This window comes from Neomonachus schauinslandi, chromosome 14, assembly GCF_002201575.2.
Source record: "Neomonachus schauinslandi chromosome 14, ASM220157v2, whole genome shotgun sequence".
NCBI lineage: Eukaryota > Metazoa > Chordata > Mammalia > Carnivora > Phocidae > Neomonachus > Neomonachus schauinslandi.
In genome coordinates, this window is record NC_058416.1 from 25004991 (window position 1) to 25032546 (window position 27556).

The 27556-nt window shown below is 39.9% G+C and overlaps 1 protein-coding gene across 1 annotated transcript in view; it reads left to right on the top strand.

Annotated features, from left to right (window-relative positions):
* DYM (dymeclin) overlaps positions 1–27556 on the top strand; it is a 342707-nt gene that overhangs the window by 282106 nt on the left and 33045 nt on the right. Inside the window, 1 exon segment of the mRNA XM_021686111.1 lies at positions 7868–7981. Coding sequence (XP_021541786.1) covers positions 7868–7981 — 114 coding nt within the window.

Consider the following 27556-nt stretch of genomic DNA (forward strand, 5'->3'; position numbering starts at 1 on the left):
AATTCCTAAATGTTGTTGAGCACCTGCTAAGTGCTCGGAATGAGGCTAAGTACTTTCATATATATTATCTCTTTTTTTCTTCTTTTTTTTTAAATTCTTCTTAAACCAGTAAACAGTAAAACTAGGTATGATTATCCCACTTTATGGATAAGAAAACCAAGATGTTGAGAGACAGTTTCTCAGATGATTTTCACACAAATCCCAGCCTAAGAATCATTGTCTTAAATGATGATTACATATTTGTGTAGATCCTGATTGTGGGTTATTTGCATATACGATATCTCAGTGGACCCTTAAACCCTCTCTGTGAGGGAGGCCAAGCAGGGCTTGAGAGGAAAAATCGTTGGCCCAAGGTCACTCAGCCAGTAAGTCACTCAGCCAGGCCTTGAAGTCTTCAGATTAGAAACTCCATGCTTTCAGCATTCACTTGGATAAACCTAAAGCAAGATTTCAAATGAGCAGGTTTTCCGGCAACTTTTTGTTGAATACTGCCATCCAAAATACTGCAGGCACAATGGAAGTTCCTTCAGAAAGCGTTTTAAACTCTTTTACATATTTTGAAAAGAATGCCATGATAGAGATATAAATAACCTCTCTACTTTTTGCTTCTTTCATCACTTTGCCTTCCCCTTCCTTGCCCTAAATGCACCTGAAATTTGGCTCAAGCAAGCCTTTGCTCTATCTTTTTTTCATGGAGTTAACCTTGAAAAGTATTGGTAAAGGAGACTATGAATTACTGTTATTTTTAGCTGACAGGGAGTTCAGAGTTGATATTTTTCATTAAGACATTCAGCATTGTTGAATATCTGAGACAGGAGGGATAACCTTGGAGCACTTTTAACTTCTGCAGATCCTTCCAACATGTTTTCCAAATGACCAAATTCCTATTAACCACTGCTATATAGCGCTCCCATCTAACCCATAGGTGACATGATCTGGCTGAATTAAGTAACAAGACAATAGAATTGCGACACCAAATGAGAGAAGGTGTGAAAGGAATTTCATGGCTGAATATAAGTAAAGAGCAGAAGCAATGAACAGTAACAGTTGTGTAGTGTGTTAAAGGCAAGAACTATTTTTATCTCTGGACAGTGTAAAATTCATGTTAGATTTTGTGTATTTCCAAGCCCTACCATCCTTACTGAGCTCCAAACTAGTGCATTCACTTGCCTACCTGACAATCCCACAAATGTTGAAGAAGGTTAAATCAGAATTCAAAATCAAATACAAAATGAACTCTTCTGCAGTCTTCCTTATCTCAGTAAATGACATCAATATCTACCGAATTTCTTAAGCCAAAAAAAGAAGAAGAGGAATAATGAGTGCAGGTTGGAATAGGGGTAGGAAATTGCAAGTCCAAAGAGCACAGTCAGAGAAGGCCTCTCTGAGAAGGTGCATCTGAGCTAAGACTTGAAGAAGGTAGAGTGTTCCAGGCAAAGAGAACATAGGGGTGGGATGGGGGCATGTCTTTGTCTCCCTCGGGAGCAAAAGGTAAACCTGCTTACTGACCATTATAGAAGATTTGGGTTCCCTAAGTTCAAAGTTCTCTTCCTATAATATCCCACTACATGTGAGGGAGTCATCCGTCCCTCACCGCACCACCTTTGTGCAGATTGGGGCTTGAGGAACCCATAAAAAAAAAAAAATGCTAATGCTCTGGTCTCTGCTCTTGTTTGACTAACAGCTGTCCTTCATCACTGACCCAAAAATCTCCATATCCTTTCAGGATCCACAAAACAGTGACTGACTTGTTAACTTGCAAGTAGGACAAAATTCTTCAGTTCTTGACAATGTGAAATGGTATGATATTATTTGAAGGTAGACTGATAAATGCAAGATGACTATTATAAACTCTAGGCCAACCACAAAAAAAAAGAGAGAGAGAACTGGTATGCCAAAGATGGAGATAAAATAGAATTATAAATTATATTTAATCCAAAGGCAGGTGGGAAGAGCAGACTAAATAATAGTGGAACAAAGAGAAATGACAAGCAGTGTGGGAGACTTATATCCAGTCATGTCAGCAATCACATTAATGTCTCAATTAAAAGAGATTTTCAGTTGGATAAAAAGTAAAATCTATGTGCTATCTATAAGAAATTAACTATAAATAGAAAGAGCTAGGTAGGTTAAAAGTCAAAGGCTGAAAGAAGTTTTACCATGCAAGCACTAATTAAAAGAAAGCTGGAGTGACTATATTATCAGCAAAGTAGATTTCATTGAAAGAAGCATTACCAGAGATAAAGAGGGACACCATGTAATGATAAAGGGGTCAATTTAACAAGGAGACGTAGCAGTCTCAGATGTGGATGCACCTAACAACAGAGCTTTCAAAATATGCATAGCAAAAACTGATAGAATTGCAAGAAGAAATTGGCAAATCCATAATTATAATTGGAGAAGTCAACACTTCTTTTTCAGTAACTGATACAATAAATAGAAAATTAGTAGCAATATAGAAGACCCAAACAATACTACCAACTTGATTTAATTGACATTTATAAAACATTGTACCCATCATCATCAGTATACATGGAACAGTTCCTGAGATAGACCATATACAGGACCATAAAACAAACCTCAATAAATTTAAAAGACTTAAAATCATAATAGAGTATGTCCTTGGACCACAATGGAATTAAACTAGAAATCAGTAAGAGAGAGATCTGGAAAATATCCCCAAATATTTGGAAAGTAAACAGTATACGTATGCATCAAAGACAGGAGGCCAAAGGTAAAGAGAACATATTTTAAAGTTAGCAATTTGGTACTATACAGTGGCTAAGTGAACATAATAATTTTTTTAAAAGTTCAAAAAATTCAAAACTAAAAAAAATAAAGATGGAAGGAAACAGCAAAAATAGTAATAATAGGGGTGCCTGGGTGGCTCAGTTGTTAAGTGTCTGCCTTCGGCTCAGGTCATGATCCCAGGGTCCTGGGATCGAGCCCCGCATTGGGCTCCCTGCTCAGCCAGGAGCCTGCTTCTCCCTCTCCTGCTTCCCCTGCTTGTGTTCCCTCTCTAGCTGTCTCTCTGTGTCAAATAAATAAGTAAAATCTTTAAAAAAAAAAAATAATAAAGTTAGCACAAAAGAAAATGCAGTGTATCAAAATTTGTGGGATACAGCTAAAGGGAAATTTATAGTATTAAATGCTTCTATTAGAAAAGAAGAAAGGTCTTAAATAAATAAGATTCCACATTAAGAAACAACAAAGAGTAAATTAAACCCAAAGCAAGAAAAAGGTAAGAAATAATAAAAATAACAAAAAATCAATGAAATTGAAAAAAAAGAAAAGAAAATCAGTAGTACCAAAAGCTGGTTATTTGAGAGAGAAAAAAACCTAATGCTATAAAACTGATAAAGACTAATCCAAGAAGAAGAAAGAAAACACAGATTACCAGTATCAGGAATGATAGCGGGAACATTGAAAGGATAATAAGGTAATATTATGAATACGTTTCTGGTGATAAATTTGATGACTTAGATGAAATGGACAGATTCCTTCAAAGGCACAAACTTTCAGAGCTTACTCATGAAGAAATAGATAATCTGAATAGTTCTATATCTTTAAAAGATACCAAATTAATACTTAAAAATTTTCCAACAAGGAAAACTCCAGGCCTGGATGTCTTCACCCTTGAATTCTACCAAAGAATTTCTTTAAGAAATTCTTTAAGAAAGAAATATTACTATTTCAATACAAACTCATCCAGATAATACAAGAAGAAGACATACTTCCCAACTCATTTTATGAGGACATTATTACCCTAATGCCACTCCTAAATAAAGACCTTACAAGAAAAGAAAATTATAAGTCAATATCACTCATACACCCAGACACAAAAAATCCTCAACAGAATATTAACAAATCAAATCTAGCAATGTATCAGAAGAATAATGCAGCATGCTCAGTTATCATGCATCCCAGGAATTCAAGGCTAATGTAATTGACAATATTAAAAGACTTAAAGAATAAAAACCATACGATCATCTCAATACATGCGGAAAAAACATTTGTCAAAATTCAGCATTCTTTCATGATAAAAGAAAACTTTGCAAACTATGAAAACTTCCTCGACATTGTACTGTTTAAATTTTCTGGAAATAATAAAATACAAATTTTTTTGAAAGAGGAAGGTTATACATAAATTCACCAAGTAAAAATAGAAGAGTTAAATGGACCCTCAGTAATGTATTAAACTGATAATGATCATGTTGGTTTTAACCAGCAGACTTTCCTGGAATTTACTTTCAGTAGATCATGCTTGCTACTCCTGTCTGGTTTGATTTATCTTTAAGTTTCACATATATTATAATTGTTTCCTATGTGGTAGGTAGGGCAGCTTTTCATTTTATAAATGAAGATATTGAGATAACACCTAATGATAATGACAGAAGCTGACATTTCATGAGCCCTTACCGTGTGCCAGGCATTGTTCTTTGCACTTCGAAGGTATTAACTTACTTAATTCTAACAGTACCCCCTCCATGAGGCAGGCACTCTGTCTTTCCTCATTTATAGATCAGGAAACTGCGGCATAGAGAAGTTAAATAACCTGTCTACGTTTATAAGCAGAGCTGGGAATTAAACCCAAGCTTCTGACACCTGGTAGGTGTTCTAAACCACTGCATGATGCTGCATGTGGAAGAACCTGAGTTCTATAAGACAGGTAGTTCGTAAGTATCAGAGGCAGGACCCAAACTACGCCTTCTGACTTTGAGCACTTCACAGTCTACACTACCATGATGTCTAATCTGTTTAATTACGCCTGTTTAATCTGCTTCTTATTCTCCAATTACATTGTGTCTTTCTTGAAAATATCTATTTTCTTTGTAAATCTTCTAGAGATCTCTCCCACTGAATAGGTGGTTAATACATGTATTGATTAAGACACAAAAACTTGAGGAAAAACCAAGAATCAATGAGAAAACACATGTGTATTTTACTTTTCAAAACATGTTTATTGTCTTTTATCAAAGAAAAGAAACCTGCTTAGCTCTCTACTTTTACCTCTTGAAGAGTGGCCATTTAGCAAGCAAGAATGCCTGTCTAATACATACCCTCATCTACCCTACAAAAGCTTCTCATTTCTTTCTTTTTTTTTTTTTTTAAGCTTCTCCTTTCTATAAATTTGTGTTCTAGTGATCACTCACAGGTTTCATAATAAGTGGTTAAATGTGATTTTGACATTACTCAAAGGGTGCAGCTGATTAATCAGAACATGACTTTGGATAATTACTGTTCACAACTAATAACATAATTGAACGTAATGTGCTGTACTTAGATTTCAGGAATTGTGGCCAAATATGGTGGGTGGAGGGAAGCTGTGTAACACCCACAGAGAAGAACTTTCCTCTGAAAGGTTGCCTTTGAATTGCACTAACGTATCATTCATTCCCATTTCGCTAAAGGTTTCACTCTAAATTTTTTCTATTATTGACTGTATCTTCTGCAAACATTTTCAGAGGGGAAAAAGTTCATCAATCTTAACAATTTTAATGGTTCCTATGGAAGTTGATAAAAGCCACCTAACTGTTAAAGTCATTATCACTAAATACACTGTTGTCTACAGAATTCTAGCTGTGTAATAGGAAATATAAGTTGTATCTTTGAATAAATTGTTTCACATTCTTTGCTAGTGTTGCAGCCTGACTGCAAATGAAATTTGGGGCTACACAACTTACACCCTTCACCTCAAATATTTTCCATTAAGAAAACTAAGCCTTTTGTTACTCGAGAATTGCTGGAGACCAACATGGTAAAGTAAGAAGGAACATCCAAATACCAGTCCCACTCTGGACACTTACCTGGCTAACTTGGGTCAAGCTGCTCTCTTTCTGATCCTGTAGAGTCATCTGTAGGACAGGGCTTTTATGAGCTCGTTGGATTGTGATGAGGATTAATTAATAGAGGAGCACATGGTCCATAGTAAACATGCAGTAGATGTCCATTCCCTTCGTTTTTGATACATAAATTTACTTCTCTCCTGGAAGTTGGTAGTTTTATCATTTTTTAAAGTCGTGTGCGTTCAGATTCAAGAACTGAATATCAGCTTAGGACATACAAATGAGAGCCAGTTTGAAAAAAGGAACTTACTTAGAAACTGAGTCTCTTGCCTACTCCACAGCTTTTCTGGTGGGAACACGAGTTCCTTGACGCTTAGAGGCAAGTCTGTGTAGACCACAGAGTGAACCAAAGTAGATTCCCATTGCATTACTTCCTTCTTTGATGATGTGACGTGTCAGTACTCTTTCGCGGTGGTCTGAAGTATCCGTGTTTGAACATTGTGCAGGCTACTTAGCTTTGATTATGCACATTTTGTTATCTCCATCAGCAATCTCCAAAGTGGATGGGTACACATACCCCAGAGGTTGCACCCACAGTCCATAGAAGCATGAGAAGATAGATCAGAGCTTTTCTTTCTTCGTCTAAAAATAAACAGAAGGAGTTTTCCTAATTCTTAGTATCGGCACGGGCAAGCTGCCAGGCTTTAGCTGTGTCAGCTGCGGTACTCCGGGTATCCTGAGGAGGAGAGGGGCTTCTCAACCTGGAAGGCTTGGCTGGCACCCTCACCTTTCATTCACTTATAGGTCCTTGTATATTATTGATGGTTATAATATCGAGATTTAACTAAGTAAACCCTCTAAAATGGAGAATTGGTATGGTTCCTGCAAAAGAACCACAAATCAAAGGCAATACAAGTACACGTGACAAGAAGGAAATGGCAGAGCTGATGTCCCCCTCATCCTAGAACAGGTGCTACATTACAGGGTAGAAGTAGTGATGAACCAGTCTCATCTCAACAGAGGGATGCACAGAAATTATCAAGCAGCATGTCTGCATTATGGGTTGGGGTTTACTATGATAAACATTGTTCTTACTGTGACCAGTACTGTGTTTGCTGTTGATAATGTGAAGCCTTCAGGATTAGTAAGACATAGGATAGCTAATCATCCAGGTCCATAGTATGGTGGGTGGAGGGAAGCTGTGTAACATGATCATATTTTAATGAGTATAAAAATGATCATATTTTAATGAGTATAAAAAACTATTTTGTTTCTATAGTTAGGTAATCTTTTTAAACTACCTTTGTCTTTTACATATAAAATAGAAAACCTATAAATGGAAATGTTTAATTTTTTAACAAAACATTTTTATATTTTTGCATGTCTGACTATAAATACTTGTGTTACTCTGTTGAATAAAAAAAAAGATGTATAGTCTTCTTGATTTATTAACATCGTCATCTTAAAATGATTTCCCTAAAAAATAAATCACCTTCTTTTAGTTTTGAGGGACAGTGTTATGTTCAGAAATCTCCTGTGTTATTAGCATCTTGCTACACAGTTCAGGCTGTGCTGGGACATGAAACAAAGGAAGTTCTAGCTTGTTCATTATCCCTGTTGCTCAGGGATAAGAGTGTGGTGAATAAATTAAATTCATAAATGATCCCCCAAACATCATTTTAGCCATTAGCTTCAAATTCCTTTCTCATTAAGCCTTTTTTTTTTTGAGAGTTACTAGTAAGCCTCAAAATTGACAGGTTTTAAGCTTTAGCTTTCTCTTCCCACCTTCTGAGGGGGGCTGCCGTCTAACTGAAATCTAAGTAAATGAGAGGTGAGGCCGCACCTTGGAAGAGCAGAACTCCAGAGGCTTGCCGAAGCCACAATGTGGGTTATCAACCTGGAGTGGTCAGAAGCAGGCTCTGATGCAGTCATCAGACCCCTTCAGACAGGCCCGCGCAGAGGAGAGCTCATGAAGTCAAGCCAGGTCACTCTAGGAAGTGGGACCACCATGTGAGCAAGGCACTTCCTGAAAACACGGCTTGTACATCTACTTGTTTAAAAAAGAATACTTTCCATTCCAGGTGATCACCTTCTTCAGCTCACGATTACTGCAGGCTGGAGCTGAGCTGTCAGTGGAGCGGGTCCTGGAAATCATCAAGCAGGGGGCTGTCGCGCTGCCCAAAGACCGGCTGAAGGTAAGACCGGGGAAGGAAACCCGCACTGGGGGATCGCTTGGGCTAAGCATTCATGTCTGAGCAGGCTCTAGTCCGAGTCGCCCCACTTACTAGTACTTGTGCTAGAAAAGGCTCTTTAAATACTGCCTCCTCTACTTCATACTGGTACACAGAACAGCAATGCAGAGGGAGTCTGACAGTCTTCCCAAAGAAAACAGCCAAAGAAGGACTAACACATTCATATACTGTGAGTAATTCATACACTGTGAATAAAGAAGCACCTTATTTTTTTTTGACCCAGTGAAATAATTCGGTCTTATAAGTATCAGGGGTTGATGGGAAGGCACTGCTGGTGGAGGTGATGCCCACACGTGGTGTGTACTCAGTGCTCCGTGGAGCTCTAGTGTCTTAGTTATTAACTCATTCCAGCCTCACGAGCTTTAGAGGTAGGTAGTGCGTTGCCCTAACTTTTCAGGTGCACAGAGAGGTTAATGACTTACCCAAAACCACACAACTAGAAAACTAGAACTGAGAGATTCATGCTCAGGCAGGCTGGCTCCAAAGTCCGCGCTCCGAATCCCCATGCTGTTCACTGCCTGCCTGCATGTGTCTCTGGAAAGAGAAGCATTTCTTGGATAGGTAGAGGAACTATTGTATCTTAAGAAGGCATTTCCAGGGGCGCCTTTGGCTCAGGTCATAATCCCAGGGTCCTGGGATCGAATCCCGCATCAGTCTCCCTGCTCAGTGGGGAGCCTGCTTCTCCCTCTCCCACTGCCTGCCGCGCCCCCTGCTCGTGCACGCGCTCTCTCTGCAAATTAAAAAAACAAAAACGCACTTCCATTTGCATGTCAGTGTGTTTCCAAAGTGATCTCATGATAAAAAACTCATACCCAAGACTAATTTTCTCATAAGAAAAGATGTGAAGGGAACATTCTGCAGGGACACAGGAATGTACAGCACTATAGCCTATTTTTGCTTTAATGCTTCTTGTTAATGTTTGCCTTCATCACCTCTAATTTTTTTAGAGGGCTCATTCCTAAATTAAAAACACAGGGAATCCTAGTGGACTTGTGGCCTTCTTCATCACAGTGTTTTATCACAACAAACTTCTGTCCCAGAGTTACTGTTTGGGGGGGGCCGTGTTTCCAGCACTATCACAGAACAGCACTGCTTATGAATGCTTGAGAGAGATAGATTGTGGTAGGAGAGGAAAATATTTTCAGTTATAACAACAGAGTTTGTAAAATAATAGCACGTGAGTCATCATAACCACTTAGAGCATGGGAAGGACAAGAGCAGCGGGGTTCGTGTTCATCAGCTGGAATGGCACCACCGTGTGGCAGGAACATGAACACTGACTACAGCTCCCCAGACCTTCCCGCTTGGACTTGCCATGCTTCCTGACAGTTCTCTAAATGTAGGGAATTCATATGGTTTCTGCTCTTACATAAAGTCAGACTTCAGAGGGTTTTTTTGTTTTGAGGGCATGTGGGTGTGCATGCGTGCTTTTTCCAGTTTACTTGAACTACTCCATTGGGAACCAGTACAGAAATCCATGAAGATTGGAGTGGCTGCTTCCAGGAAGTGGTGGATCTTGGTGTCTAAGCTAAACCGAAAGAGAAGTGGAGCTATCAGGAGGCTGGAAGGAGAGGGGCACAGAGGCATGGGGAAGGGGATTTGAATGCCAGCGAAGAGTGGGTACGGTGGAAGTCATGGAGATGGGGCTGAAGAAGAGTATATTTAGACTGAAGACGTCAGAAGTGGAGCACATCTCAGTGATGACACGGTCTGGCTTTGGCCATGAGCGAGGGGCCGAAGTGCTATGCCTATGAATGGAAGTCAGTGTGGTTGAGCCAGCTCATGAATGGGAAGCCGAGGTTGGGTCATTCACATAGGCTTCATAGTCCCTCAGGGTAATAAGCCATGGGGTGGCAAGAAAGACTGTGAGCCAGATGCTGGAGTCCACAGGACCAGAGCCTGGAAGGCAGTAGGTGGCAGCTGCATGGACCAGAGGAAGCTAGTACCAGCCTCATAGGAGCAGAACTTTCTGTTTAAGGGTAGAGGAATAATAGCCAGGAAACAATCATGAACCAATAATGAAAGCAAAGCACCAACCCCACCTCCAGACCCTAAAGTCTGAAATGTGAAAGAATGAGCAGCTTCTAACTTCCAAAGGCTCTGGGGGAACCAGAGTCCCAAGGGGAGAGCTGAGTTTCACTTAAAGAAGTAAGGACGGAAGACTCCATGCAGGCACTGAGAATGTAGGGATATTTAACAAGCCTGAAATAGATGTTCCGAAGAGCACTGTAGGATATGGGAGCAACGTGGCTGAGCATCACATTAGTAAACCAAGCTGTGTGCAGAAGCAGGCAAAGTTACTGGAAAGAACCTGTAATTCAAGTATGGTGAGGAAGAGAGGTAGTATAGCCTGGAGAAGAGAGGACTTCGGGAAAATAGAAAAATTGTGTTCAACTACTTTAAGGATGATTCTGTAAAAGAGGAACTAAGCAGTTCATTGTAGGCCAGAGGACAGTGGGTAGAAATTGAACCAGGACAGGTATTAGTTCATCCTAAGGAGATGTTTCCTGACAACGTAAGTCACTCAGCAGTCCATACGTGGCTCCATGAAATCACAAAATAATCACCATAAAGTCTGGATGGTAAGTGTAAGAAGAGCACCAGATGGCAGGGTGACTCAATTCCATAACATAGGAAAAGCGGTTGAAAGAATTCCTATTCTAAAAAGTTAAGAGGATGATCCCAACGATCTCTTGCAATCCTTAAGAGTCTAGACTTCATCTTCTAAAATTCCATGAAGAATTTTTGTAGAGCAGAGCTCTAGTAACATCCTCCTCATCTTCCAAACTATCTAGAGGTCAGTGCCCTGTTGCTACCAGATCAAGTCTGGAGCCCTTGGACTGGAACGCTAGACCATGCACAGTCAACCCCCAGCTGCTGTTCCAGTCTTTGCTCTCCATACTTCCCTTTCCCCATCCAGTGCTCCAGCCAACCAGAATGATCTCTGTGCCTTTTGCTTCTTCTTTCCTGCATGTTTGGAGTTTGGATTTGCTTACCCAGTTCTCTCTTCCCAGTATATCGGTCCCTCACCCCTTTGCTTTTTGCTTATCCAAATTCTAAGTATTCAGAGGCCTTGCTGAGTTTGAGAACTTCCATGAAACCTTTTCTTTTACTTCTCACTCTACATAGGCCTCCCTCCTCTAAATGCCCACAGCATTTGATACTTAATTTGGTGGGAATCCTATCCTCTTCCACCCTGTAAGTAGTTGTTCAAATGTTTTCTCTCTCCCACTCAACTGTAACTTCTTTGAGAAGAGGGGTCATGTCTTGCTAATGTGCATCCCCTTGATGCCTAGTTCAAAGTCTTGTACTTAGTAGTTACTTAGTAGTAAATGTGATGAGAAGATGAATGAAATGCTCTAAAGAGGAAATGGGGACTTGTTAGAAGCACCACACTAGATGGTAGATACATCCATGGACAAAATAGGCAAAAATGCCTGTCTTCATAGAGCTTATTTTTTGGTGGGAGAGATAATCAGATAAGTAAGTAAATAAGTAAGCAGATAATCAGATAAATAAGACAAGTAAATCAGATAAATGAGACAATCAGATAAAATGTTTGCTATTTTAGGTAGCAGTAAATGACAATCAGATAAATAAAATGTTTGCTATTTTAGGTAGCAGTAAACGGGAGGAAAAATATAGAGGAGAAGGAAGACGACAGTGTTAGGGAAGAAGCAGTTTTGGATGGGGTGGGCAGAAGATATTTGAATCTGTGCCACTTTGCTATTTTTTGTTTTATATTTTCTTTTAAAATAATTATAGACTTACCAGAAAAGTTGCAGAAACAGTAGATATAGTTCATGTAAACCCTTCATCCAGGTTCCCCTAATGTTAACAACACATGTAACTATAGTACAAATATCAAAACTAGAAAATTAACATGAGTACAATACTATCACCTAAATTACAGACCTTATGTAATTTTTACCAATTTTTTCTCCTAGTGTTCTTTGTTCTGCTCCCCAGTGCTATCCAGGATCCCACTTGGCATTTAACCGTTATGTCTCCTTATTCTCCTCCAGCCTGTGACTGTTCCTCAGTCTTCCCTTGCCTTTCATGACCTTGACAGTGTAGACAGTTCTGCTCAGTTGCTTTGCAGAATGTCCCTCAATTTGTTTTTTTCTGATGTTTTCTCATGATTACACTGAAGTTATGAATATTTGACAAAAGTACCCACAGAAGTGATGTGTATCCTTCTCAATTCATAGAATCAGGAGGTACGTGATGTCAGTATGTCTCATTACTGGTGATGGGTATCCTTGATCATTTGGTTAACATGGTGTCTACCAGATTTCTCCTGTGAAAAGTCACTGTTTTTCCCTTTGTAATTGATAACTGTCTTGGGAGTGAGACTTTGCTAATATCCTATTTCTCCTCAAACTTTTGCCCGCTGATTTTATCATCCATCAGTGGATCTTACCTGCACAGTTATTACTGTGGTGTTTACCTAATAATAATTTTGTATTTTGTCTATAGATTATAATTCAGCACTATCACTTACTTACTTTGTTGCTCAAATTGTTCTAGCTTTGGCCTGTGGGAGCTCCTCCAGGTTGGATCCGGTGTCCTCTGACTTGCCTCCTTCTTGTTTTGAGCACACCTTTACTTTTCTGTAGCACAAGATATTTCCTGCCGCAGTCCTGGAATCAACTACTTCTCCAATGAGCTCTGGTTTCCCCTTCTTTTTCTTTTTCTTTTTTTAATAAATGGTATTTTGGAAACAAGACCTGGGCACTAGGCCACCTTCTTAGAGCTTTATATACCCTTCCACTTGCTCATCCTTTCCCCATCTCCTTTCTGTTCTGTGGAAAGCCAGTGCTTCCTCAGTGTGCTGTCAGACCAGGTATTTTTCTTCTTTTATATCTATCCCTCCCCTATGATAAACCTTAGCTCCTTTCTTTTGGCTTATTGCTCACTACTCATGTCTTCAGTCCATTTTTTCCTGCTCTTTCCAATCCCAGATTTTATTTTCTAATTCTTTTGGTGAATGCTCCTGGCCCAAAGGCCCCTCCATGGGCCATAGCAGATACTGAAAGTTAATTAGTTCACTACAATACTTAAAGTGAAGTGAATTATAGTATACAGGCTATATGTTTGAATGTTAATATGTTGCTCCTTCATTATACTATATTCAGAAAAAAGTCTTCTCTGTATTGGAGACAGTAACATATAAATGAAAATGTAACTTTGTTTTTCAGGTTTATGGCTAAAGGGAGAGATTAATTGATTTGTGGGAGGTCCCAGGCCATTTAACTCTTATTTAGACTAAGATCCTATGGAGACCAAGGTCATGGATAAATCCCTTAAGTGGGCCAGTTCATTTTGTTCTGAAACAGCAAGAAACTGTACTTCTGGGACGCCTGGGTGGCTCAGTCGTTAAGCGTCTGCCTTCGGCTCAGGTCATGATCTCGGGGTACTGGGATCGGCCCCTCATTGGGCTCCCTGCTCAGCAGGAAGCCTGCTTCTCCCTCTCCCACTCCCCCTTGCTTGTGTTCCCTCTCTCGCTGTGTGTCTCTCTCTGTCAAATAAATAAATAAAATCTTAAAAAAAAAAAGAAAAGAAACTGTACTTCTGACTCCAGCTTACCATCTCACTTTGTGGTTGCAAGAGGGACAGATGATGGAGGAGGGATGATTTAGTTTTAAAAAAAAAAAAGAGGGCGCCTGGGTGGCTCAGTCGTTAAGCGTCTGCCTTCGGCTCAGGTCATGATCCCAGGGTCCTCGGATCGAGTCCCTCATCAGGCTTCCCGCTCTGCAGGAAGCCTGCTTCTCCCTCTCCCACTCCCCCTGCTTGTGTTCCTGCTCTCGCTATGTCTCTCTCTGTTAAATAAATAAAATCTTTAAAAAAAAAAAAAAAAGAAAAGCAAGAAAACCATCCCCAGTTCTAGAAAAGAAACTAAAGTTATATTTATTCACAGATGGTGAGTCATCCTCAGTTGGTTTAAATGATAGCACATTATTACCACAGATGTTACCAGGAAAAAAAGAAGCTATTTATCTTTATAATCAAGTCTTATCTCAATTATTTTAATCATCTTTTTGGATTGAGTGTTTATAATAAAACAAATCACTTAAAACCTCTAGAGTTTAATTCATAGAATACTGCTGTATCTAGAGTTGATTGAAAATTCAAGCTGTGTGTTGAATAATATTTGTATTATACAACATGACAGCACATTATTTTGCCTTTTGGGTGGTTTACTAATATATACTGATAAAATAATTGCTGGGTATGTAATAATAGCTTTGTATGCAAGATTGATATAAAAGAGGTTGTTTGAAACTGGAAATGCTGTTTTAATAAGGTCTTTATGAAAGCGTGGACTAGTGTGCAGTTTTTGATTTGTTCTTTCTTAAAATATAAATTAAACACTAAGAAAATTCGGACTTCTTTCCAACTACCCTTTGGGTTGTTAAGAGGGCACAGTGCTCCTTACTCATGAGAAATAGTCAGCTAATGTCAACTGAAGATGAGCCAAAAGTTTTTGAAGTTTCCCTTGCATTGTACAACTGAAGCCAAATTCGTAGAAGAATTATTCTTCCAATTTTGGGCAAGTAAACATGAAGATCTGGAAGCCCATGGCATAGTAATTGACTTTCAACCAAATAAAATATTTTTCAATCAAATGTTATTTGACATAACCTTCTAAAATATTTGTGTAATATCCTGTGTGGGAACATATACCCTTTGGATAAGTCTGTCTATATAGTTAAACAACTTGGCTGTTCAGAGTAAATAGTATTAATGTCATTCTAAACATCCTCTTCTTACTGGTATTCCGTCAAGTCTGGGGAAGGCGATACCAGGTAATTAGTTTTTTTAGACTCTCCTGCATAAACAGAGACATAAAGGACAGGCTCTGAAATCCTAAGTTGCTTATTTCTCCTTTAGGGTTTGGAAGGAAATAAATAAAGTTAGTGTGTCCTTCGGGAGCTGAGTTAGAAGCCACAGCTCAAAGTTCTCACTGTCTGCGTCCACAACAGGGCATGTTCCTGGCCCCCATTTCGCTTGCTAGCGAGCGGTCTGAGTGTCATGACGATGGGGCCAAGTGCAGCCGGGTCTGTGTGGGTTCTCACTCCACTACTGCTCCACCTCCTTCTCAGTGATGCCAGCTCTCCAGGTTCCCTCTTCTCTTTGGTTTCGTGAATTATCTGCCATTTGAGAATTAGGAGTTTGGCCATATATCTAGAGTTTGAAAAGTAGGTCGTGTTTTTCGGGGGGAATTAACCAGAAGATAGCTTCCCTTTTAGTGTAAATAGGAAGCTATGGAATAATGTAAGTTACTGACATTAACTGAACTTTTCATTCACCTGATAAACCATAGGAATTAAGAGTGGATAGCCAGTGTCACACTAAATTATTTTTAAAGCCTTTATTTTATATTCACTTTTTCGAATACTTTCACTGTTGTTTGTTATATAAAGAGAAATACAGTTAACTGAAATTTCAAGAATTTTTTCATAGCTTCTTAATACTGACTTGCTTAAAAACTCCCCCCATTCTCCTGCTGGCATCTCTCCCCATCCCCATCGCAAGTGTCTGTCATTTCTCTGTCCATTCTCTATCCCCAGAGCTGCTTTCTGAGGGACACCCTGGTGTTCCTGCCTGCTGCTGGGTGTCCCGCCTCCAGGTCCCACAGAAACTACCATTAGCTGGTCCACAGCCACACTATTCTGTGTCTCCGTGGATTTCTACCCTTGGAATGCGACCAGCCAGCATCCTCTCTAACTCAAAAGTGCCACTAGACCCTGAGTTCTGTGAATTCTGATGATTTTCCAAATCTCTCTTTTCCGTCCACGTTCCCACCCCCCCATTTTGCTTCCCCACATCTCACGCAGTCTATTACCTTAGCGTCCTGACTGGCGTCCCCACTTCCGCATTCTTCCTCCCCAGGCACCCTTAGCCCTGTAGCCAGAGGTATCTCCTCGGCGCACACTGCTGTGATCCCACACGCAGGGCCCCTCGGAGTTCTTGTTGTCCGTGTGGCCCCTGTGCTCCAGACTGCTGACTCGCCTCCACGTGGGCAGTATTGTTGCACATCTGTGCCTTCCTCGTGCTACTCCTGCTTCCTCCCTGCTGTCCTCGCACCGTCTCACAGCTTCGTGGCTTTTTGTCACCTGAACCGCTCATGCTTCAAGTTCCAGTGCAGCCCACCCTGATTCACCCAGGCAGCATAGACACTGCATAAATTAACTTTGCCACCCCCTCTCTTGATTCCTTATAGCTCTCTTTCCGCTCGGCCAAAATACTGATTTCTCCTTTGGTCCTTTGGCTCTCCTAATCCATATCACAGCATTAGAGCAAAGCATCAAAAGGACTTAGTCCTACCCAATGTGAAGTGAGGATTTTCTCCATGGCGTGCTGTACCAAGGAGCCATCGGCCCAGGCTTTGGGATGGAGGGGGGAGGCTTGGGGCTGTGCCTGCCCTTAGCACTAAGCTCCCCCAGCCAATTGTTTCCCATGCATTTTGCCCTGTTTCTACCACCCATGTACCTCTCTTCCCAAATTTACATCTCAGACTGTGGTTCATTCCCTAGTTCCTTTACTAAATTTTCATTATCATCATTGGTAGTACATATAACATACAGATAACACATTATAATTTTAAAATGTGGTTTGACTGTTTATTCAATCCCCAGCTAGTCTACTTTATTTTTTTAAAGATTTTATTTATTTATTTATTTATTTATTTGACACAGAGAGAGTGCACATAAGCAGGGAGAGTGGGAGAGGGAGAAGCAGGCTTCCTGCTGAGCAGGGAGCCCCAGGCGGGACTTGATCCCAGGACCCTGGGATCATGACCTGAGCTGAAGGCAGACACTTAACCGATGCTTAACCACCCAGGCGCCCTGCTAGTCCACCTTAAACAGGACATTGCCAGGGCATTGTTGGGGAAATACAGGTGTCTAAGACACCAACCTGCCCTCAAACAAGGTGTCACCTTTCAGGAGAGAAAAGGCACCACTTGCAAAGGTCACTCACAGAGCAGGGCCATCTATGCTGCATGTCGAATGAACGGTATAGAAGTTAAGTTCTGGAGGAGGTCAGAGCAGGGAAAGGAGACATCACTGGGAAGGTTTTGAGAAACCTGGACTTGATCTTTTCTGTCTTGAAGGGATGGTGAGGGTTCCGTAGACTGAGATGAAAAAGGAGAAATCCAGGCAGAGGAAATTTATGGGTGAGTGAAAGAGAAGACCCAAGGCAAGTTCAGCTTCATGTCCCACTGAAAGAATAGGAGTCTCAAATTCCCGCCAGCAGATTCATGTGGTTGGTGTTATTTAATGACACACTAATATAATTAGACTAGTGGCTTCCAAACTTTTTTGACCCGCTACCCACAATAAAAAATGCATCATACACATTTCTATACAACTGAAACGAAAGTTTCCTAAAAGATAAAAGTTTCATTTGCCCTTAAGTAAATGTGATGAGCTCTGATATTTCCTATTTCTTTACTTTTTTTAATTGCCAGGCAGACCTATTAAATCAATTTAATGGTCCACTATTATTTAGTGACTCAGTGTTTGAAATAAGCGTTAGATCATTGGTTTCCAAAGCATAGCCCTTGAACCAGCAGCATTAGCATCCCATAGGAACTTGCTAGAAATGCACATTCTCAGGCCCCACCCCAGAATTCCTGAAGCCGAAGCTCTGGGGCTGGTACCCAGCTGTGCTTGAACGAGCCCCAAAGGTGATTTCTGATGTTGGCTCCAGTTTGAAAAGCACAGCAATAGATCATTTTCTCCGATGCACCAGCACTTTCTACTCATAGCACCTCTGCACTGGTTTCTCTTCCCCATTTCCACTGCTCTCCCCAGTGTCTACACACCCCCTCACTCACCGAGCCACTGAAGCCTGTCTCCCTGAGGCCTGCCCTGACCTCTGATTTTAGTGTTCGCACTTCCAGTCCCCTTAATTCTCCTGTATTTTTTCTTTCTCCACGTTTTTTATTACCTACCATACTATGTACCTATTATTCTTCTCCAGATAATGGAAGCTCCAGGAGGGCAGGGACCTTCATGTTTTGTTAACTTGATGTATCTGAAACTATATTGGCACGTGTGGGCACTTTCATATTTACTGAATGGAAAGGAGGCAGGCAGAGAAGGGGGTCCGTTGACCACTGGGTGGTGGTCTAAGATGCTGCTTCAAGTAAATGTTCTTTGGAGAATAGCTCTCTGTAGACTTTTTGCAAGGTCAGCTTTCATGCCAAAATACCGTAGTGGAGCAAAGTTCAAAGCAGAAGTCCCAGTCACCTTGTAGGAATAGTTAAATTTTTTTAAGCCTATAGTATTATTCCACACTCATGCATTCTGAGAGCTACAGAACACTGATCTGACCTCCACTTTAGTGCCCCCGTCAATAGGATACTGCCTGTGCAGATTGACCTCACTGAATTTTTAATAGTATCTCTTCTTGGCTGTTGCTGGCACTGATTTCATTATAGTTCAGGCAGAGGAAACTATTCAGATAGTGACCTCATTCTATTTCTGAATCTTTTTTGGAAAGGGAAGAGCATGGTGGAGCTACGGGGCTGATGTGAAGAATACGGAGCACTCACTGTGTGCTGCGTTCTGATTGATTGCCCTCTGCTTTCTTCAGGATATGTACAGCATGCATGTTTTCAGGTCCAGACAAACACTGATGATAAGCCGGTCACATTCCCACAGGGAAATGAGCGCTCCAGTGCCCGGCACCATCCCACCAGCCAACAGCTTCTTCCTCGAATTCAGTCTGCTGCTAGCTTCTGACTACTTTAATTGTTCCATTGGCCTTGTTTGCCTTTTTCTCCTGTATTTTTTTTTATGATTTTAGACTTAATTTTTCTCTTACTATTTTCTCACTTCTTTTTGGAATATTATCAATTCCTTTTTATTTTGGGCTGGATTCTAGGAAGCACCAAGTGTGAAAGGTACAGGTCTGTGCTGGGCTTCCATCCTAAGAAAAGGGACACTGGTTACATTCCTGTTGAGGTTTCCCCAAACTCAAAATGATCTCTGCAGAAGTTTGAAAATCAGAGTGGCTCGCCCTCCTGTTCTAAGCTTCTTGAGTTTCTTGTCCAGGAAAGACAAAGAGTGAATCTTACTTAAAGTTAACTTCTGTGTCTTACTGAATAAACACAAGCTCATTAGTGGCTCAGGAGACCATTGGAGTAATGCTGGCAGCTGATTTTTAGGACCATTTGATCCCCCTATGAGGACTGTCTTAGGAAATACGTGATCTCAAATGCACATGCACGCATGCACACACACCCCCGACACGCATGCGTGCAGGGTGTTCTTCTAGCTTTCCAAGTCTCCAGTCTACACATCGGTGGGGAAGCAAATGGGAAATCTTATCCAGGGAGAGCAATTTTTTGAGGACAAGGACTGTAGGAAGCGTGATAGAACTTTGATAATGTGGATGTTAGAATCCTTTCCGTATGGGTCTTATGTAAGAACAAATCTGTAAGAAACAAATCTGTTTCTCCTTTCCATCAAGGTGAGAGTTTCTTCTAGAGCACTGTTTTCAAATGCAAATTTCTGGGTCTCACCTCAGATTCTCAGTGGTTTGGTGATGAACTTGGGAATCTGTCTTTTATTTTTATTTTTATTTTAAGTTGGCTTCACGCCCACTGTGGAGCCCAACATGGGGCTTGAACTCACAACTCTGAGCTCAAGACCTGAGCTGAGATCAAGAACGCTTAACTGACTGAGTCACGCAGGCACCCTATTTTTTTCTGGGAATCTGTCTTTTTAAGTGGTTCTCTGGGTGATCCGGATGACTTACCAGATTAGGGAATCACTATTGTAGGGCCTGGTTTTCTCTGAATCCCTGCCCTCATGAAAGCTACAGAGATGGTGGCTGGGGGTTACTGGTTAGCTTTGATAGAATCAGAGTGGTTTTATCTTCCTTTCCTACAAAAGACAGAGAACTTTACATGATTAAAGTAGACTGTTTCTATTACATGTAACTCCAATATAAGATACCACAGTTACTTTATAAATTAAACAAATAGTAGCAAAAAATTAGTCTGTGTCTTTTAAAATGTTCTATCTGCTCTTCAATCTGACATAATATATCCCTCTTTTTGGCTCTTTTTCCTTTGTTTTTATCATCTAATTACATTTATTGAGCACTTGCTCTGTGCCAGGTCCTCTACTAGGTTTTGTTTTGTTTTAAGATTTTATTTATTTATTAGAGAATATGCAAAGTGGAGGGAGAGGGAGAGAGAATCCCAAGCACACTCCACACTGAGCATGGACCCTGACGCGGGGTTCGAGCCCATGACCCTGAGATCCTGACCTGAGTCGAAACCAAGAGTAAGGACACTTAACAGACTGAGCCACCAGGCGCCCCTCTGCTAGGTATTTTTCTTTGGGTGTTCTTATTTAGTCTTCCCAACAACTGTAAGAAATATAAAGATAATTTACATTTTGCAAGTGAGGAAAAAGGCTAAAGAGAATTTAATGGCTGGTCCAAGATTATTTCAGTCCCATCTTATCTTTGGGCCATAAATTTCAGCTGTTTCTTCTTTTAAATCTTAAATTTTTGTCTCCTCCTAAATCACAAACCTATTTGCCTGTTAGATCAATTTGTTTAACCTAAAGCATTCATAATACACCTAGTTCTTGGTTTCAACAGTATATCAATGTTGTAGAGTAACCCTAAAATGTTCGAAATGAGACCCATTCCTACTTTATCGAATACTCAAACATACATAGAGTATTTTCTCATACATAATATTGAAATGGCACTAAACATGCAGCAGCCTCGTGTCATACTTATTTTTAGAATAGCCATTCCTAATAAACAGTCTAACACATGGTATTCTCTATAATGTCTTACATTATTTTTATTTAATTAAGCCTGTGGTAGATTTAAAAGCTGCTGATAGGATTTTTTTTCTTCCTTGCAATGAATGAGAAGTAGATTAAACCTAGTTCTTACTTTGTGATCCCAAAGTATAAAAATTCAGTCTTCATTATCATTACATCGCGAATATAATCATGAAAACTAAAACACATAATTGAAAAGTGATAAAAATCTGACTGTTCTATAGTCCAAGAATTTTTGTCCAGTTTTCCAAAGCATGGTTCCCAGCGACCGAGGGACACGTGTTTGCCATGCAAGGGCAGCTGTGGAAAATGTTGATAGTCTCCTGTGGAAAAGGAAACCTTAAACTGTGTGGTTTTATCTTTAAATCTCTGCTATTGGTTTTGATAGAATTATTTTCTTTGGTATGGGTAGAAATTTGTGATTCACAAACTAAAATTTCCTAAGGAGAGATTCTACTGTGGTGGTTAAAAAAAATCAACCCAGATACCATTATTCATCTGTCTCCATCTTGACTTTTCCATTAGGTTGACCATAGGATAATGACTGAGATTGTTCCATTTTTACAGCTACTGTTCAAGTCATTTGCTGTAATCCTTACAAAGTGTTGTGTAATGCAATTTATGACCAAAGCTCCCTGATAGTTACAAAATTACTTGTTTTTAATGGGTAATAAGTGAAAAATGAATTATTTCTGAAAAAAGGATGACTAATGAATTATAAGAATTTGTTCTGTGGGTTCTGCTTATTAGTACTCTCAAGTCAGAGAAAAAAAACAGAATTTTTTTTAAGTGAAAGAATAAGAAAACTAAATAATTAATAATTAAACTAAATAAAGTCATGATCTCAGGGTCCTGGGATCGAGCCCCGCATCGGGCTCCCTGCTCGGCGGGGAGCCTGCTTCTCCCTCTGCCTCTGCCTGCCTCTCTGCCTACTTGTTCTCTCTCTCTCTCTCTCAAATAAATAAATAAAATCTTTAAAAAGTAAATAAATAAATAAAATAAGGCAACAGTTTTTTTGAAAAGCAGTTAAAGTCAGTTTTCCTTTGGCATTGGGGAAGTTAAACCTGACCTGTGTTTGTTATCAAATTATATTATTGCTCACTAGTCTTACAGTGAGATGGAAGGAACATGTCTTATACCCATTTTCAGAAGTATTTTGAGTCATAAGAATAATAGTAACTGGTTCCTGGTCATACATTGTATGTAGAATGTAATCAAGGTTCCATTTATTAATAAAGCCACCCCTCCTTTTCTTGCTTTTTTAACTGTGAGCAATATCATATATAGATGACTACAAAAACTATAGATGTGTACTTTAAAAGAATAATAATAAAGTGAGTATCCATGCAGTTACTATTCAGATCAAGAAATGGAACATTGCCAACAGCCCCAAAGTCCCTAGAAATAAAAACACTGTCCTGACTTTGGAGGTGACTGTCTTATTCTTCATAATTTTACATCCGTGTGTATATTCCCAAATAATATGGTTTTCCATTTTTTAACTTTTCGTAAAGGAATCATGCAGTTTATTTTTCTTTGCACCTTTCTTTTTTCATTCAACGTTAATTATGAGACGTTTTTTGTTGTTACATGAAGATTGTTCCTTTCCACCAGTGTATTAGTATTAGGTTGTGTAAATAGTCTGTGGTTTATTCATTCTACTATTGGTAGACATTCAGATTATTACCAGTTTTAAGCTACTAAAAAAAAGTTCCCATGCTATCTTGTATACAAATATGTGTATATATTTTAATCTCTCATTTTTAGTCCTTTGCTGTGTTTTCTGTTTATATCCCCCCCCATAGCACCTAGTACAGTACACTGCCTTGCACAGTATAGCTACTCATCAAATATTACTGAATGAATTAAGACAGTGTGGTTGAAAATCAGCTTGAGAACACCTGCTTCTGGGTATCATGGACTAAGACCCCACCACACGACACCCCCTACAGAAACCGCTCTAAAGCTTAGACAAATAATACAAAATACGGCTGTATTGAAGGCACTGGAGAGTGAATAGAAGCAAACAGACTCCCATGGGAGTTCTTGCTCATTTAGAGGAGGGAGCTTGGAAGCTATATACATGTTCCCATGTCATTGGCTTTTAGCCTGGGGCTAAGCACTGTCCATGTAGTTTACTCCGTGGTGGTGAGGGGCTCACATGGAAAAACTTAGTTTTTCTGGCCTGAGGAACCACAGAAGTGAAGCTGGGAAAGCATGAGTGCTGAGGAGAGTAAAGGAATCCCAGAAGGGAAAGAGCATGAGCAGGGATCCCCAAACGGTGTCTGGTGTCTGTCCCCATCTCTGAGTGATCCCTGAACCATATGTGGGAAACAGAGCAGCTCAGCCAAAAACCAGAAGTCTGAAAGAAGACCAGACTTGCCACCCTGAAGAAAGAGAAGAGTGAACAGATGCAGGATGCCTCTAGTGGAGACTGTACTTAACTTGGAGGATGGGAAATAACAAACTTAACCTCCTGTCTCTGAAGCTTTTAGCCTGGGGCTAATTGTAGTCCATGGCACACACAGCAGAAATGGGGTGCGTGGGCAAAGTTGTAACCTTTCTGGCCTGCAGAACAGAAAAGAGAAGCAGAGAATCTATGAAGTCTGAAAATAGTGGAGGAATCCCAAGAGAAAAGAAATCAGAGAAGGGATCCTAAACTGCATCTACCCATGCCTCTGACTAAACTTTGAACCGCACATCTATAGACCAGACTTTAAGCAGCTGAGCTAAAGAAAAAGTTCTGAACGAGAGACCAGAGCTGCTATGTAAAATACAGAGTTTGCAGCTCAAACCCAGACAAGAATCTCCACAACTTAATATTATTCAGGATGCAATCCAAAATTTCCCGACATGCAAGGAACCAAGAAAATGGAACACGTTCTCTACATAAAAGAAAATCAATTGAATTCAACCCCAAGATGAACCAGATGTTGGAACTAACAGACAAGGATCTTAAAGCAGTTACTAAAACTCTCCTCAATGTTTTCATTGCATAAAACATGTTTTCAATGCATGAAAGTCTCAGCAGAGAGATGAGAAGTCTCAGCCGAGAAATAGAAACAATAAAAAAGAACCAAGTGGAAAAAAGACAGAAATTTGCAAATATAAGATGCTAACATAAGCAGAATAAACACAGAGAATCCCACATCAAGGCACACTATCATCAGAAGTATTGAAAGCCAGTGATAAGGACCAAAAGGAAAATGGCATAGTACATAGGGGAGCATAACAATCAATTAACAAATCACTTCTGGTCAGGAACTGTAGAGTCTTGAAGAGAATGGAACAAAAATCTTTAAAGTATGAAAGAAAAACAGTTGTCAACTCAGGATTCTATATCCAGTGACAAGACCATTCAAGAATGAAAATAAGACACCATCAAGTGTAAGAAAACCAAGAGGACTTGTTGCCAGCACACTTGCATTATAAAAAATGCTAAGGAAGTTCTTTAGGCCAAATGGAAATGATCCCAGATGGAAACTCAGATTTTTGGAAAAGAATGAGTATTTACCAGAGTCGTAGATGTCTGGGTAAATGCCAATTATAGCATAAAGGATAGGAGAGGATGGATATGGTCCTATAGGATGTTCTGTATTTTACGTGAAGTAGTGAACTATTATCTACGTTGGCTGTGATAAGTTAAAGATGTATATTGCAATCCCTAGGGCAGCCACTATAAAAATAATACAAAAATGAATGGCTAAAAAGCCAACAGAAAGAACAGAAATCTAAAAAATATTCAGATGATTCTCCCCTCCCCCACAAGGCAGGAAAGGAGGACCAAAGGAACAAAACAGAGGACTCAAATAGAAAACGGGAAATAAGGTGGTGGACCCAAACCCAGTCATAGCAATAATTATATAAAATGTTCATGCACTAGGGGCGCCTGGGTGGCTCAGTCATTAAGCGTCTGCCTTCGGCTCAGGTCATGATCCCAGGGTCCTGGGATCGAGCCCTGCATCAGGCTCCCTGCTCTGTGTTCCCTCTCTCGCTCCCTGCTCTTGTGTTCCCTCTCTCGCTGTCTCTCTCTCTCTCTCTGTCAAATAAATAAAATAAAATCTTAAAAAAAAAATGTTCATTCACTAAACACTCATTAAAAGGCAGGGAATGTCAGAGTGAATAAAATAAGACCCCGCTATATACTGTCTGCAAAGGAAGTGCTTTAACTTTAAAGACATAGATAGGTTGAAAGCAGATGATGGAAGAAAAAAGAGGTGCCATGCAAATAGGAAGCATAAAAAGGTTAAAATGACTGTTAATATCAGATAATAACAGATTTCACACTAATACCTTGGATGAAAGAGGGGATATTTCATAATGGTCAAAAGGACAGTTCAGTCAACAGGAGGACATAAGTAATTGTAGGCGTATAGGGACCAGTAACAGAGCATCAAAATCATGCAGCAGGAAACTGGCAGAATTAAAGGGAGAAAAAGACGTTTCTACTGTTGTTGTCAGAGATTTTAACATTCCTCTCTCAGCACTTAGTAGAACAACTAGACAAAAAAGAATCAACGAAGACATGGGAGATCTGGAAAATCTCTGACTTGATTAGTATTCATAGAATATCTCACCTAACAGTGGGAGAATTCACATTCTTTTTGAATGCACATGGCACATTTAGACCGAGATAGACCATATTCTGAGCCATGGAACAAGTCTCAATAATTGTAAAAACACTAGAATCATCAAAGTTAAATGCGATTATTATAAATTAATAAAATATGGGGCGCCTGGGTGGCCCAGTCAGTTAAGCATCTCACTCTTGGTTTCGGCTCAGGTCATGATCTCAGGGTCATGGAATCCAGCTTTGGGCTCCACGCTTAGTGCAGAGTCTGCTTAGGACTCTCCCTCTCCCCCCACCCCACATGCTCTCTCTCTGTGTGTCAAATAAATCTTTAAAAAAAAGACAAAAAGAAATTAAAAAAAAAACGTGCTAGAAAAGGCAAAATTGTGACCAAAAGCAGATCATGGCTGCCTTGGGCCAAGGGTAAGTGCAAAGGGGCAAGAGAGGGCTTCTTAGTGTGAGGGAATTCGACTATATCGTCATTGTGGTGATGGTTACAGAAATGTATCCAAATAGCAAAATTTATCAAATTGAACACTGAAATTAGCGAATGTCATTGTATGATAATCTCAATAAACAAACAAAAAGGAAACATCAGTTTGGTCATTCTCACCTAATAGATGCCAGAGTTCAATTCAGAAATTTAACCGGAAGGGCACCTGGCTGGCTCAGTAGGGAGTGTGTGATTCCTTGATCTCCGGGTTATAAGTTTGAGCCCCACGTTGGGGGTAAGGATTACTTAAAATCTTTAAGAAACAAAACAAAAAACCAAAAATTTAACTGGAGACCAGAAAAACATTGCCAAGAGGAAAAAGAGGGAAAAGTACTTTTGTGAAGCTCCCTGGCTGTGCAGGGTACCATGTGTTTCACCACTTGAGCAAAGAGCTAATTGATGGTTGGATCATTTAGAGAGTTCAGATTTGGGAAAAAGGAGCTTTACAGGCTGCAGTCCTATGGAGGACTCGAGAGCATTCTTTCTCTGTGTCCCTTCTCACACAGCCCAGAGCTCGTCCTTGTACCAGAATAAAAGCAATTTAATACCTGCCCTCGAAAACCGAGCTTCTTTAGGTGCAACAAGAAAAAGATTTTCCATCTAAGCATCTCATCTGCCAAAAAATTCTCAGGACTGGCCGCAGTGGTGTGTTGTGTGGTATCCATAGCCTGTCTGTGGCGCTCCTGGGGAGAATTCTGGGAGTAACTGAAACCACATTGATTCAGCACGTCCGCAGATTGTTTGAAAGCAGAATGTACAACTCACTTCTTCCCAGGTGTCTTCGGGATGGGAACATGCTATACTTTATATTGTTCCTACATTTTGATATGCTAAATCTTCATATAAAAGATAAAAGGGCTCCTGAAAACTCGTTTTGTGTGGCCGATAGTCTCAAACCCTAGACAACACAGTGCTCGTTATTACATTGGAGTGGTAAATTACTTGAGCATTACAATATGATGTTTTACCAGAACACATTTCAGTAGTTTACTTCTGGCATAATCTCTGTAGCATGGAGAGTAAAGCAAAAGTAGGAAAATAATTTATAGTGTCATCTAGAACTAGAAAGGCATGGCAGTTTTTCTTAATGTGTCTTCCAGACTCAAAAACATTCTAACACTTTTCATATGATGGCAGCTATATTCGTATTTATATTTATACATACGTGCTTGTGTGTATGTTTGTGTATTCACTCATCCAAATGTAGACACACACACACAGACAGGAAGATCATTCCCCAAAAAGAAAACATTTACTTACTTTGAGTAGTAAGATTAAGTGTGGGTTGGGTTTATTTGTCTGCTTGCTTGCTGAAAATTCATGTGGATATTGTTCTGCTTCTGTGGTAACGGGGTGCTCCTGCTAACACATTTCTGCCGTTGCTCTATCAAAATGACGGATAAACATTACCATAGCCTCAACGTAGGAAAATATGTGTTAGCAAGCTTTTAAATGTGTGGGGTTTAAACTCTTCCCATGTTATATCAGATCCTTACTGTAAACTAGCCAGACTGTTTCCCAGCAGAAAATAATAATTATGTCTTCCACTGGAAAGAGCACTTCATAAAACTTTTTTTCTATAAAAGAGAGTAGACATTCTTTTGATCCCTCTGCTTTCCCACCTCAAAACTTAA